Source organism: Myotis myotis, unplaced genomic scaffold (genome assembly GCF_014108235.1).
Source record: "Myotis myotis isolate mMyoMyo1 unplaced genomic scaffold, mMyoMyo1.p scaffold_m19_p_18, whole genome shotgun sequence".
In the NCBI taxonomy this organism is placed as follows: Eukaryota; Metazoa; Chordata; class Mammalia; order Chiroptera; family Vespertilionidae; genus Myotis; species Myotis myotis.
In genome coordinates this window covers 4,279,315-4,294,954 of record NW_023416322.1, presented here as the reverse complement: position 1 = coordinate 4,294,954, position 15,640 = coordinate 4,279,315, and the positions used below count along the sequence as shown (strand labels likewise).

General features: G+C 47.9%; 1 protein-coding gene across 1 annotated transcript in view; it reads left to right on the top strand.

Moving 5' to 3' along the window:
* The window catches only part of F5 (coagulation factor V), a 61,837-nt gene that overhangs the window by 32,198 nt on the left and 13,999 nt on the right, over positions 1-15,640 (top strand). Inside the window, exons 9-17 of the mRNA XM_036344062.1 lie at positions 610-709; positions 1,705-1,916; positions 3,005-3,155; positions 3,888-4,100; positions 5,342-7,937; positions 10,270-10,444; positions 11,348-11,584; positions 12,690-12,900; positions 14,027-14,206. Of these exons, the coding sequence (XP_036199955.1) occupies positions 610-709; positions 1,705-1,916; positions 3,005-3,155; positions 3,888-4,100; positions 5,342-7,937; positions 10,270-10,444; positions 11,348-11,584; positions 12,690-12,900; positions 14,027-14,206 (4,075 nt within the window). The remainder of the gene's footprint in view (positions 1-609; positions 710-1,704; positions 1,917-3,004; positions 3,156-3,887; positions 4,101-5,341; positions 7,938-10,269; positions 10,445-11,347; positions 11,585-12,689; positions 12,901-14,026; positions 14,207-15,640) is intronic.

Sequence of the window (15,640 nt, the reverse complement as noted above, 5' to 3'; positions counted from 1 at the left end):
CATGCGGCTCTTTGGCCCCTTGAGTGTGGCTCTTCCACAAAATACCACATGCAGGCGCGCATGTACATTGAAACTTTGTGGCCCATGCGCAGAAGTCGGTATGTTGTGGAAGAGCCACACTCAAGGGGCCAAAGAGCCGCATGTGGCTCCCGAGCCGCAGTTTGCCGACCACTGTTAGGGAGTATAAATACACCTCATTGGAAATTGAGGATCCGGCTCTTAGCCATGACCTCAGGACACGGCTTCAAGGACAGAGGTTCTGGGAGACCTGGCCAGTGGGAGGAGGAGGTCATGGTGTAGAGAAGAGGAGGAGCAGAAAATGAAAACAGATGGGGTCTGAGCTGAAAGGAGAAGGGAAGGAGATGGGGACCAGCTCGGAGGGGGTGGCGGACTGTAAGGAAAATGTCACTTCTAAGGTCAGACTACTCTGTGAGGCGAAACTCTCTCAAATGCTTCTGCCGGGTGATGGAGAGATTGCTGCTCAGATAAACAGAACAAGATTGCATGCATGCACACCGTCCAACAAGTGAGCGTGCGAAGTTAACATCCTATATTAATGCTCGCAATCAACCTGAAGTCCCGAATAATGAATCTGAGTTAACTTTGTAGATCACGTTCAAAAATATGGCCAGCCGCGCCTACAGCATCTACCCTCATGGAGTGACCTTCTCTCCTTTTGAAGACACAGTCAACTCTTCCTCCACCTCAGGTTTGCATCTTTCACTTCTGCTGAATGAAGCTATTGACCTCTGAGAAGCTACCATATTTCCCTACTGTCCCTCTTGCTCAGTAGTAAACCTTGTGCAGTCAGGTAGTGTCTATACATGGGCAGGGACCTGAAAGCCACAAGGAAACCCTGCTCATTTCAGGGGGTTACTTACCCCACAGCAAGCATGTCAAACTCGCGGCCTGCTGCCTGCAGCCCATAAGGAATATTTTTGCAGCCAGCCAATATAACAGTATGAAAGAAACATTTTAATAAAAATTTTGTAACTTAATTTTTACAATATCCTGTTATACATAATTATTAATAACAAACTACAACGTTCTCTAATTACTGGCTACTATAATCATGTTGCATTCATTTCCCTTACGCGCAGGCGCACCATTTCTCTCCACTAATACTAGCAGCGAATATTTTAGCAGCCGATTGCCACGTCATTAGTCTTGTACTGACTTGTTTGGTGTGCGCAACAGGAAATATTTCGCTTTCAGAGAACAAGAAAAACAGGTTTATTAGTGTCACGCTTATTAATTTGTGCAGTTATTCAGTGTCTGGTAAGTTAATGGACAAGAAAAATATTAATTTTTATTAAAATGTTCTATTATTTTATGTTAATGAGGACTCATTTATTTCAGCATATATCTATCAAAATAAACTTACTATAATTTCTCTGAAAATTGAAGCTTTTGTTTTTTTTCGCAGCCCACATATACTTAAACCTTGTTTATTTGGCCCATGTTAGCCTTTGAGTTTGACATGCTTGCCCTACAGCCTCCTTTATTAGTGCCATAGAGGCCTCTAGGGGAGCAAGATCTGATGAGTACATGCTATCAAGGGTTCCAATAAGTGGATCTTAATATTAAAAAAAATATTCCTTTCCCAATATTAATTGCTTGCAATGAAAGCTCCATTGTATCATTCATTCATTCTCATAAAATAATTTTGAAAATGAAAATAATTCTGACTATATTTTCTTTCAGGCAGTAACACCATGGTCAGAGCAGTTCAACCAGGCGAAACCTACACTTATAAATGGAATATCCTGGAGTCTGATGAGCCCACAGACAATGACGCCCAGTGCTTAACAAGACCGTACTACAGTGATGTGGACGTCACAAGGGACATTGCCTCTGGGCTCATAGGGCTACTTCTGATTTGTAAGAGCAGATCCCTGGACAAAAGAGGCATACAGGTATTTTGTCCTTGACGTAACCATTCAGAAATTCCAGGAATTTCTTCTGGCTGGAACAGACTAGGTCTCCCTGCTAAATAACGGAACTTTTCTGGAACAGAAAACATTAAACTAAGTAGTCCTCTTGGGTGTGACTGAGATGACATTGACTCCTTTGGGAACTTTTTGTCTTGCCAATTTTCACCCAGACTCTCACTGCAGAAGGCAAGTCTACAGTGTGAAGCCATACTTCGTTCTAGTTTGAAAGTCCATGTCTGTTGTTATTGTCTGTGTGCTGAGCAAGTCTCTTAGCCTCTCTTGGTTTCTTCCTTACATGAGATTGGTAATACCCATCCTAAAAATTACAGGTTGTTTGGGGGCTCAGGGAGGTAGCACCTGGCAAGAGTGTAAGGCTCTGTACCGATCCTTGTTACCTGTAGAGATCTGCACTAGAAAGAGATAAGACAGATACGCAGGAGACAGAGCTTCTGGTGAGACTGCACCTTGACAATGGTCCGTCTCTAGTGAGACTGAATTAGACAAAGACATGGATCTTCTGACTTTATCTTTACTGTAGAAGAGTCTCATCTTATTAAGCTCCATTAAATTCACAATTGGGCAAAGCTATAATTTTTTTAAAAAGGGTCTCATTCAAGGCATACAAAATAAATATATGCCTCGGAAAATCTGAAACGAACATAAGAAAGACCCTAATTTATTGAACTTGGAAAGGAAATGCGTAGGGAGAGGTATGGAGCTTTCCTATTGCAGCCTCCTGCTTTATCCTTTGCAATTGTTCGTAGCACACCCTGTCGGTCGAACAGTCCGGTTGAAAGGTGTTCCGTCACAGAGATAAACAGAATTATAGTTGCCATGACAAATGGAATTTTTCTATTAGGATATTTTAGTCTCTGAATTTCCTGATCTGCTCTGTTTGCTTTTGCGTAATACCTTTGGCTCTAACGAGGGCTTTGCACATAAGGGGCTCTCACCAAGGCCTAAATGCGTGGCTTCAGTGACCCCGAGGACTGCGCCCTGGGGTGTCTGAAGCTGTGGGTCGCTGGCTGGGATGTTAGAACAGAGCGTTCCCCCCCCCCCCCCCCCCACAGAGGGCAGCAGACATCGAGCAGCAGGCTGTGTTTGCTGTGTTTGATGAGAACAAGAGCTGGTACATTGAGGACAACATCAACAAGTTTTGTGAGAATCCTGAGGAGGTGAAGCGTGACGACCCTAAGTTTTATGAGTCAAACATCATGAGCAGTAAGTCGGAGCACACTCCCCTATCTGTCCATCACTTCTCACCCGTGTGGTTGAAGCGTGCTGTGCCTAGAGGCAGACATGGATGAGAAGCGACTCACATCTCAGCTTCACCTTCATCCGGGGATTTGGTGATGAAATTATATAAAGGGTGACCTTTTTACAGGGAGAGGTCAAAGGCTTGTTATCCTTATACGTCTTCTCTTGCTCCGTGTGTGTGTGTGTGTGTGTGTGTGTGTGTGTGTGTGTGTGTAAACCTGTGCGTGTGCTCTGGGCAGAGAAGAACAGGTGAGGGATGGGGGTGGTAAAGGAAGGGGCTACAGGCCTTGGTCTGTGGTATCTGGGGTGCAAAATAGACATTCTGGGTGCAAGGTGATACTCTATGGCCAGGGCAGAAACCAAATAAGTAATTCAAAACTAGATTTTTCAAATCCACTAAAAAGGTTAGCCAGGAGTTTTGCAAAGCCATTCTGTGGGAGGGGTTTGAAGTGTGTACTAAGACGCTCAGAAGAGGAGGTACTCCCTGAGCCATGTGCTGCAGTTTTAAGTTCAGAGCCACTGCTGTGGGAAGTCTGGGTTTGACCTTGTAGTCACATGTTAGACCTGGTAAAGCTGATCTCAGGTAATCACTGCTCTGATGCAACCAAATTAACGTTGGGGCATGCGTTTTAGGTGTTAGGCACGTGCCCTTGTGCTGGCATAGGCCTGGCATTCTAACCCATCCGACTCTTTCAGCCATCAATGGCTACGTGCCCGACAGCATCTCCACACTCGGGTTCTGCTTTGACGACACCATCCAGTGGCACTTCTGCAGCGTGGGGACCCAGGATGACTTTCTGACCATCCACTTCACTGGGCACTCCTTCATCTACGGGAAGAGGCATGAGGACACCTTGACGCTCTTCCCCATGCACGGGGAATCGGTGACCGTCACGATGGATAATGTGGGTGAGAGCCTGGCGCGGGGCAGGGACTCCTGGTCCCTCGGTCTGTCGCAGCTCTCCAGGCTCAGGTCCTGGGCTCAGCTCTCGGATCCCTTGCAGGCTTCCCTTTTGATACTTGTCATGATTTCCGTTTGGGGAATTAATTCAGTGTTTCCTCAGTGGGTTCAGCCCTTTAATGTGGGTTCCGTTCATCCTTTTCTGTAAGTGAGAAGTAAAGACACACATCCACAGAAGATATGGCATGACTTTGAGGAGGAAGCATGACCATTCAGTCTCAAAAAGACATTTCTTTTATCAAAATGCCCTTTCCAGTTTTGTAAGACAGCCACCTGTGCTAGGGTTAGTGATCACCAGGTATAGTGCCTGTGAAGCTGGCCTCAGACACGCCACAGCCCTGGAAAGCACGTGGGCTTTGGAGTTCATCAGCTCTGGGTTCAAATTCTGCCCGGCCACGCAACACCTGTATAACCTTGGGCAGCTGACCTGACCTCACTGAGGCTCAGTTTATTCATATGAAAACACACACACACACACACACACACACACACACACACACACACCAACAACAACAACAGAGCTGCTTTGGTCATTAATTATAATATGTGCCAAGTGTCCAGCACTCAGTAGACACTCAGCAAGTGGTAACCATTGGACACTTCCCAGGAAATCTTCAGTGTGCCGGCAAGTCACACCATTTCAGAGAGATTCAAACTTGCCCTGGACCCACATGAATTATTGGTCAATTGGAAATACCTAAATGTCTCTCATTTCTGGGAGTAGGTATCACCATCCTCCCCCCACTACAATCCTCAAACAAGATGTGCAGCTAACAAGACAGAGATGATTAAAATTTGTTTTATTCTCAATCCATCCCTTTTAAAATATATTCTGAAATAGTGACCCTCAAACTATCTGAGCTAAGATGATTTTTTCCTCCCTGCGCTCTGCTGACCAATACCTTTGGTCTATATTCTGTTAAATGAGGTAAATGCATTGATCACATGCTTGGATGTCACAGCAATGTCAAATTGCTCAGAAGTGTCCTAAGTACTTGGCTCTCCATTTTCCTTCTGGTGGCACTGTGGACCCGTAACCAGCAGTTCACAGGGAAGCAGAGGTCCACAGGCCACACTGGAGTATCCCTGGCCAAAGTTTGTTGGGAATTATCTGCTACAACAAATGCTAGGGATTTTCTGTCTTTTTCTGGACTTAAAGCTCTCTATGCTGTCTGTCTCTCTTCTCTAGGAACTTGGATATTAACTACCATGAATTCTAACCCAAGAAGCAAAAACCTACGGCTGAAATTCAGGGATGTTAAGTGTAACCGGAATGATGAAAGTAATGAAGAAAATGATTATGTAATATACAAACCTCCACCATCTACATCCATGACTACACGGAAAATGCGTGAGTTTTCGGAAAACCAGGGTGAAGGAGGTGAGACTGAAGATGATTACCAGACTGATTTGGCTTCGTTATTAGGACTTAGGTCATTCAGAAATTCATCACTGAATCAGGAGGAAGGTGAGTTCAATCTTACTGCCCTCGCCCTGGAGAACAGCTCTGAATTCATCCCTCCAGGTACTGATACAGCCGTTGATTCTAATTCTTCTTCCCCAAGTGACAGCGGGCTCATTGACAATAAAGTTGCAGAACCTAACAAAACCCTTCCTCACCCTGAAACCACCACAGCTGGTCCTCAGGTGGGGCCCAGCTTCGAAAAGAGCTCAGTTCTCGGCCCTTTCATGGCAGAGCATCCCAGCCCTTATTCTGAAGTCCCTACAGAGGATCCTCTACAGCCAAAGGTCACAGGGACAAGCCTCCTACCACGCGGTGCAGAAGGATTCAGAAGCCAAGGGCATGCTCAACATAAGGGATTGGAGGCAAGGCACAGGTTCTCCCGGATGAAATTTCTAGGACATAAAACAGGGAGACATTTAAGCCAAGGCAACTCTTCTTCCATCATGGGGCCCTGGAAGCCCAGTGATCTCTTAAAACACAAGACTCTCTTTAAGAATTTGAATGGGAAATGGCATTTGGTTTCTGAAAAAGGTAGCTATGAAATAATCCCCGAGGCTGATGAAGACATGGCGGTTAATAAGCTGCAGAACAGTCCCCAGAATGCCTCAAGGACATGGGGAGAACGCATCCCTTTTACCAACAAGCATGGAGAGCAAGGTGGCCACCCAAAGTTTCCTGGAATTAGACATAAATTTCTACAAACAAGACCTGGAGGAAGCAGTAGAGTGAAGAACAGCACTTTTCTCATTCGGACACGAAAAAGGAAGCCTACACACCACGCTCCTCTCTCTCCAAGGAACTTTCCCAGAGGAGAGGGCAACCTCATCCTCCCAGACGCCCTTCACAAGGCCAAGGAGACTTCTCTTCCCACCGACCTCGGCCAGACATTGCCCCGTGGGAATCTCAGCCTGGCAGCCTCACTTCCCAACCATAATCTCAGTCTCCCAGACAGCACTGGTCAGACAAGCTTCTCGCCAGACATGTATCAGACAATGCCCCCTGAACAGTTCTACCAAACGTTCCCGAGTCAAGACTCTGATCAAACACAGTTCCCTCCAGGCCCCAGTCAAGAAGCTTCTCCAGAGTCTGGCCAGATGCCTGACTATGATGGAGGAACCCAGTCCTTCCCTACCAACACTGGACAAGTGTCCCCTTCCTTAGAACGTGAAGTCTGGCAGACAGCCATCTCTCCAGAACTTAGTCAGACGACCCTTTCCCCTGACCTCGGCCAGACGACCCTTTCCCCTGACCTCGGCCAGACGACCCTTTCCCCTGACCTTGGCCAGATGACCCTTTCCCCTGACCTTGGCCAGACGACCCTTTCCCCTGATATCAGCCAGACGACCCTTTCCCCTGACCTTGGACAGATGACCCTTTCCCCTGATCTTGGCCAGACGACCCTTTCCCCTGACATCGGCCAGACGACTCTTTCCCCTGACCTTGGCCAGATGACCCTTTCCCCTGATCTTGGCCAGACGACCCTTTCCCCTCACCTCGGCCAGACGACCCTTTCCCCTGACATCGGCCAGACGACCCTTTCCCCTGACCTTGGCCAGATGACCCTTTCCCCTGACCTTGGCCAGATGACCCTTTCCCCTGATCTTGGCCAGACGACCCTTTCCCCTCACCTCGGCCAGACGACCCTTTCCCCTGACATCGGCCAGACGACCCTTTCCCCTGACCTCGGCCAGACGACCCTTTCCCCTGATCTTGGCCAGATGACCCTTTCCCCTGACATCGGCCAGATGACCCTTTCCCCTGACCTCGGCCAGATGACCCTTTCCCCTGACCTCAGCCAGGAGACCCTCTCTCCAGACTTCAGACATGCAACTCTCTCTCCAGACATCACTCAGACAGGCCTTCCTCCTGATCTCAGGCAGACATCACCTCCTCCAGACCTTGGTCAAACAGCCTACACTTCCGAATCCAGTCCGTCCTCGCCTCTTCCAGAATTTGATCCTAATTTTCCTTATTCAGACTTTGGTCAGATGCCTTCTCCGCAACCATCTCCTTCACTAAATAGCACTTTGATAGCAAGTGAATTTAATCCACCCATTGTGTTTGGCTTCAGTGGAGAAGATGGAGAGTACATTGAGATTACACCGAGGAAGAAACAACAGAGCAGTGAAGAAGACACTTTTGAAATAGATTGTGTGACCTACGATGACCCTTACCAAACCGATATTAGGATAGACACCAAATCCTCCAGAAATCCGGACCGCATTGCAGCATCCTACCTCCGCAGCAGCTACGGGAACAAAAAGTATTACTACATTGCTGCGGAAGAAATATCCTGGGATTACGCAAAATACGCACAAAGGTTTGGCCAGTGTTTTCATCTCTTCTCATGTTCCCACTACTGCCAGAAAAGTAATTTCAACAGTCCAAGGAGATAATTCTGGGCAAACTAGCTAAGCATAACTTTGTTCCCCTGCTGCAACTTGGTGCCAGGTACTCTGTGAGGCAATGGGAATAAAGCCGTGAGCTAACTAGGCACAATCCCTACCTCATGGGGCTTTTCCTCTAGAGCAGTGGTCGGCAAACTCATTAGTCAACAGAGCCAAATATCAACAGTATGGCGACTGAAATTTCTTTTGAGAGCCAAATTTTTTAAACTTAAACTATATAGGTAGGTACATTCAACTTTAAATTCATGGTTTTCATCTTCTGTTTTTCTTAGCTTCTTTGTAGCCATCTCAAAAAGGGAACCTAAAAAGATGTTTCATCTACGCTAATAAATGACAAAGATGCTAATTGACCATACCTTTGCTACACTCTAATTCACGCCCACCAGCCAATCAGAGCGACTATATGCAAATTAACCCAACCAAGATGGCAGCTGGCAGCCACGGAGCTGGAGCAAGCAGGAGGCTTGGTTGCCTGGGTGATGGAGGAAGCCAAGCTTCCCGCCTACCCTGAGCCAGCTGTGGCCTCCGCTCATGGCAACAAAGTTTCAATTATAGAAGACAAATAAATCCCAGATACCTGCTTCCAGCCAGCCTCCACTGGGAGTTTGGGTAGCTGGGGGTTGTGGCCAGCCTGAAAACAGCCATCAGCCCCTCACCCAGGCTGGCCAGGAGCCCCAGAAGGACCCCCCACCCTGAAAGGGGTTTGGCCAGCCTGAAAACAGCCCTCAGCCCCTCACCCAGGCTGGCCAGGCACCCAAGGGGGAACCCCCACCCTGAAGGGGCTGTGGCCAGCCTGAAAACAGCCATCAGCCACTCACCCAGGTTGGCCAGGCACCCCAGGGGGGACCCCCACCCTGAAGGGGCTGTGGCCAGCCTAAACAGCCATCAGCCCCTCACCCAGGCTGGCCAGGCACTCTTATATAATAAAAAGGTAATATGCAAATTGACCCTAACAGCAGAACGACTGGGAATGACTGGTCACTATGACACACACTGACCACCACGGGGCAGATGCTCAATGCAGGAGCTGCCCCCTGGTGGTCAGTGTGCTCCCACAGGGGGAGCTCTGCTCAGCCACAAGCCAGGCTGATGGCTGCCAGTACAGTGGTGCTGGTGGGGGCCTCTCCCGCCTTCTCCGCAGCACTAAGGATGTCCGACTGCAGTTTAGGTCTGCTCCCCACTGGCAACTGGACATCCCCTAAGGGCTCCTGGGCTGCCAAAGGGATGTCTGACTGCCAGCTTAGGCCCAATCCCCCAGGGAGCGGGCCTAAGCCAGCAGGTGGTCATCCCCCGAGGGGTTCCAGACTACGAGAGGACACAGGCCGGGCTGAGGGACCCTCCCAAGTGCACAAATTTTTGTGCACCAGGCCTCTAGTTTTATAATAATAAAGTCACCAACACAAAAGAATTACAATTCTTAAATTGATAACAAACATACCTGTAGGATTTGTAGCTGGTTGGAAAAATACAGGTAACTTTATGCTTCAAGTAGGTACTTTTGTCACCCGCATGTGATTTGCAGACACGGCTAGCACTAACCACTGCACAATGAGACTGCTGACTGACTGGCTCACTCAACTCATGCATGAATCACATGCTCCTCCCCCCGCGCTGTGTATCCCTTGGCTCACCTGCGCCGCGTTTCCCGTCTCCTAACCAACCAACACCCCCACCTTCTTCTAACACCACTTCTTCAAAATCGACTTGCCCAGGCCAAAAACCGATTTTTGCGCATGCGCCACGAAATTTCAATCGCACTGTATGTGCGCACCTGCATGTGGTATTTTGTGGAAGAGCCACACTCAAGGGGCCAAAGAGCCGCATGTGGCTCACAAGCCGCAGTTTGCCGACCACTGCTCTGGTGGCAGGTCAGATACTAACAGATAATCACACAAATAAATGATACATACTTTACTGTATATACTACAGAAATGCTACAATGCTATAGGACTTTACTATATGCACTATAGTACTACTATAGAAATGGAGGAATGCTATACAGAGATTTGACCTAGCCTAAAGGCTCATGGGAGGACTTACCTAAGAAATGGTATCTGAACTGGCAGCTGGGTAGCTACTGGTTATGTCTTTAGTCATTTCTATTTTCATTCATTTGCTCATCAACTATGTGCTCAATATCTTCTCTATGCTGGATGCTATATTCAGAAACAGAGACCATTTCCTAAATTCTTTGAATGGTCTTTCATTTGTTCTTGTAAACAAATACTGTCATTATCATTTCAGTGACATGGATAACGAAGACACTGATGAGCTTCCAGAGGACACCATATACAAGAAAGTTGTTTTCCGAAAGTACCTGGATAGCACTTTCACCCAACGGGACCCTCGGGGAGAGTCTGAAGAGCATCTTGGCATTCTTGGTCCTGTTATTAGAGCTGAGGTGGATGACGTTATCCAAGTGAGTCATTCCCACCAGTACCATAGGGTTGTAAAGGCAATGGTGGCAGGAGAGAGCTATGGGTGATTTAGTTATTTTCTTTTTTAAAAATATTTTTTTATTGATTTCAGAGAGGAAGAGAGTGGGAGAGAGAGAGAGAGAGAGAGAGAGAGAGAGAGAGAGAGAGAGAGAGAGAGGAACATCAATGATGAGAGAATCATGAATCGGCTGCCTTCAGCACGCACCCTAGTGGGGGACCGAGCACACAACCCAGGCATGTGCCCTACTGGGAATCGAACCATGGCATCCTGGTTCATAGGTCAATGCTCAACCACTGAGCCACACTGGCTGGGTGGATTTACTTATTTTCCAAAATTAATAAATAATGACATTTCTTCTCCAAGACAGTTGCCAAGTATTTGGCAAGCCTCGAGAAAAAAATAATCTTATGATTCTATTTCTCCCTCTGCTAAGCTCCTGCTTATTCTATAAGGACTATTCTGTCTCCCCTAGGAAACTTTTTTTAATTCCCTCCACCCTTTCTAAACATTCAGCCGAATGGCTCCTCCCAGGCACCTCTCTCTAATCCGTTCACGTGTGATGTACGACACCTTTTGTCCCCAGAGGGTAACTTGAATTCACATGTGCAGTCTCTTCAGCAGCAGGCAGAAAGCTTACTGTGACAAAAGCCAAGCCTCATGACCTTCAGATCCAGAGCTCCTATCAGTAGCATTGCATCTGCTGATAAGGTCAATAATTTTGTTTTGGGCGAGGAGCAAGCATGGCTTGGCATTTCTGGGGGAAGCTGCTTGGGCCCTATCTCGCAGGATGCTAGTAAAGTTAGAGGAAATAATGTACATAAGTTCCGTGGCAACTGGCATTTTGTTAACCTTAAGTGTGTTATGGATCCTTGTTTTTTTCTAGGTTCGTTTTAAAAACTTAGCATCCAGACCGTATTCTCTTCATGCCCATGGGCTTTCCTATGAAAAGTCGTCGGAGGGAAAGACTTATGAAGATGAGTCTTCCAAGTGGTTTCAGGAAGACAATGCTGTTCAGCCAAACAGCAGCTACACCTACGTGTGGCACGCCACCGGGAGAGCGGGGCCGGAGAACCCTGGCTCCGCCTGCCGGGCGTGGGCCTACTACTCAGCAGTGAACACGGTAGGCCCAGCCGTCAATGTGCTGTCATCCCCTTAACTTATACCCCGAGGCTGCTAAATGGAAGGTGAAGATTACTTCTTGTTTTCTTTCGGATGTTTTGTTTTTATTTTTTAAATTGATTTCAGAGAGGGAGAGAGAGATAGAAACATCAATGATGGGAGAGAATCACTGATTGGCTGCCTCCTGCAGGCCCCCTAATGGGGATCGAGCCCACAACCAAGGCATGTGCCCTTGACTGGAATCAAACCTGAGACCCTCTGTCTGCAGGCCGACGCTCTATCCGCGGAGCCAAACCAGCTAGGGCTGAAGATTATTTCTTGCTAAATGCTTGTCTTGCTATTTGTGAGGAAGGTGTAAGGATTGTGGCCAACACCCCACAGCTACCATAGCAGGGACCTCCCTGCAGACCTACAGAGATGACGGTGAGAGAGAAAGGTGTGCTCAGTGAAGAGGAGTGAGGGTTGCTGCGAGGGCTGGCCCAGTCAGACGGACCACCTTGTAGAGGAAGGCATTTATTTGCAGTTTCCTGGAGCGAATATGAGCTTTCTCCTCCTCTTTCTCTGTGGAAGAACTACAACATCAAGACCCCTTCCTTCTTGGGCATGGTAGGGAGAGTACCGGCCTCGATTTCAGTTCCTCCCCTGTCACCCACTGTGTGGTCCTGGGCAAATTCCTCGTCCTCTCTTAGCCTCGGTTTCCAAAGTTAAACATGAGATAACAACATACATCACACATAGTCGGTCATACTTGTTTAATAAGTGAATTCTTTTTACCATATAGGATTGTTGTCAGAATTATATAAGTGGCTATAGGCAAAATACTTAATATAGTAGTAAGTGCTCAATAAATAGTATTTGTTATAGCATCAATATTTTATTATCATTATGATGACTTCCATGTCACGATAAACAACTAGGCAAAGGAAGGGGATAGGAATGCCATAGAATTAGATGGATAAGATCCAGCTTTAGGAAGCTGCTCATCTGTGCTCCTCACAGTCAGGCCTCTAAGAAGTTTCCCTCTTCCATGCGATCAACGACCGATCGCCGGAGGAGCGAGAGAGTGCTGGCAGGGTGTGTGCTCCATTCCTCCCGCTGTCTTCCAGGAACGGGACATCCACTCGGGCCTGATAGGCCCCCTTGTGATCTGCCGGAAAGGAACGCTGAACAGGGAGAGCGGAATGCCCGTGGACATGAGGGAGTTCATCTTGCTTTTCATGGTCTTTGATGAAAAGAAGAGCTGGTACTATGACAAGAAGCACCAAAGTTCCTGGAGACGTGGATCCTCAGAAGCAGAACCCTCCCACACGTTCCATGGTATTTTCCTCTGATTCAATCTGATCTGGGAGTCGGGCTGACAGGGACACCTGCCCTTAGGTCTCCAAAGATTAGGCAGGAGATGCTTCTGAGAAACCAGGAGCGACCATGAAGCCAGGTCCCTACACGTCTCGGGGGGCCCGGGGGGCCCAGCAGGTGACACTCCAGGCAAAGAAACACGAGAGGTTCTGAAAGACAGGCACGGCGCTGCCACGAAACGAACCCAAACCCACAGCAATGCGCCAGTGCGCTTCAGTTAAACATACATTGACGAGGACTTAGCATTATTCTGCAATTTAAGTGCTTAATAGACTGTTTCCTGACCTTTAAAGGGAAATGATGTCTGTAGGAGAAGCAACCACCTGTGCTTTCAGAAATAACAGCTTTAGTATTCAGCAGCTCCCGGTGGCACCAAGCACAGGTGAATAAAACAGGCAGCCAAATGCTCTCAGCTCCTCTCCCTCCAACAGCTCACTGGCTTGGCTCCTGAAATTCCACAGCGGGGCCTTTAATTTTAGAAGAATAAACAATAAGAACAACAACAAAAACTTCCCTCACTTTAGTCCCAGTTAAATGCGGGGTAGCACTAAGCTTTATCATTGAAATACAGTAGTATTTTTAAGGTGATCTGATGTACCAGGTGCTACACACACACACACCCCACTGAGGGGAGAGTGGATGCGTCTCAGAACCCTGGGCATCCAAGCTGGGAGGGGGCAGAGCAGCTGGCGTTTGAACGAGAGAACCAGCATGAGTCGCTGCGGCTGTGGGTGCTGTAGAGATGAAGTCCGACCTCCTGACTTGGCCTGGTTCTATCTCTGACTTTCGGGGGCCTGAGGCTGGCACTGCACACCCCCTGACTTACTCTCTCTCCTCTAAACACCAGCCTTTTCTATTAGCAGCAAAGGAAACTTCAAACTGTAAATGGAAAGGCTGTGTGGGTGAAGTACAGACAGGAGCCGTGGAAAGTCCGGGGAAGAGACGGAGAAAGTTCTGGGAGAGGAGCTCACCCACCCCCGCTGCAGGCTGATGGAGGAGCTGGTGGAGAGGGAGACCCGCCTAGGCCCTCGCAGCCTCTCTCCTGTGCACACAGATTCTAATGGGTTGCGGTCCTCTGTCCTTTCAGCCATCAACGGGATGATTTACAAGTTGCCTGGCCTGAGGATGTACGAGCAGGAGTGGGTGAGGTTGCACCTGCTGAACCTGGGCGGCTCCCGGGACATCCACGTGGTTCACTTTCACGGCCAGACCCTGCTGGAAAACGGCACTCAGCAGCACCAGCTCGGCGTCTGGCCCCTGCTGCCTGGTAAAGATCTGGGCCATGAAAAGAGGTCCTGGCTAACCCACGGCCAGAGGAGGCCACCCAGCGTCCCCAAGTCCTCTCATCTCCCTGAGCATTTACTGCTGAGGGTGGAGATGGGCTCTGCATGGATCCCAGCAAAGCCACACCCCAGAGCTGCACTCAGGGTGTAAAAGGCCGGCGAGGGCTCGCACTGCTTGCGGCACCGGCTAACAGTGTGGCCCGACTCCATTCGGCAAAGAAACCATGTCCGGCGCAGGCTCTTCCCAGCCGCTGCGTGCCACGCGGGGCGGAGTCGGGGGGCTTACAGGCAGAATGACACCCCCCCCCCGGGGCTCAGGCAGCCTACGGGAGGGAGAGGGACGTTTGCCAGGGCTGCGGGGAAGGGGGGGTCTTGATTTCTTGAATTCTACTCCTCACTCTATCACCCTGACATCTTTGGGTAAGTAACTATAGGATTCTTCATCTCAAACCAATTCGTGAGGCTCTTTGGAGAAAAAAAAAATTTTTTAATGATTATGAAAGCTAAAGAATAACAGGGGTATTTGTAGCTCTTTGTGTGCAAAATGATAAGGTTTACACACCAGTCACCTAAAAGGGTTCTTATGTGCCAATGCATTGTGTGTAGGTATGTGTGTGTGTGTGTGTGTGTGTGTATGTTTGTGTAGGTATGTGTATGTGTGTGTAGGTATGTGTGTGTATGTGTGTGTAGGTATGTGTGTATGTTTGTGTAGGTATGTGTGTATGTGTGTGTAGGTATGTGTGTATGTGTGTAGGTATGTGTGTGTGTGTAGGTATGTGTGTAGGTATGTGTGTGTAGGTATGTGTGTATGTTTGTGTAGGTATATGTATGTGTGTGTAGGTATGTGTGTGTATGTGTGTGTAGGTATGTGTGTATGTTTGTGTAGGTATGTGTGTATGTTTGTGTAGGTATGTGTGTATGTGTGTAGGTATGTGTATGTGTGTAGGTATGTGTGTGTGTAGGTGTGTGTGTATGTGTGTGTAGGTATGTGTATGTGTGTAGGTATGTGTGTGTGTAGGTGTGTGTGTATGTGTGTGTAGGTATGTGTGTGTGTGTGTAGGTATGTGTATGTGTGTGTATGTGTGTGTATGTGTGTAGGTGTGTGTGTGTGTGTAGGTATGTGTGTATGTGTGTGTAGGTATGTGTATGTGTGTAGGTATGTGTGTGTAGGTGTGTGTGTATGTGTGTGTAGGTATGTGTATGTATGTGTGTGTAGGTGTGTGTATGTGTGTGTATGTGTGTGTAGGTATGTGTAGGTATGTGTATGTGTGTGTAGGTATGTGTATGTGTGTGTAGGTATGTGTATGTGTGTGTAGGTATGTGTGTGTAGGTATGTGTGTGTGTGTAGGTATGTGTGTGTGTGTGTAGGTATGTGTATGTGTGTGTAGGTATGTGTGTGTAGGTATGTGTGTGTGTAG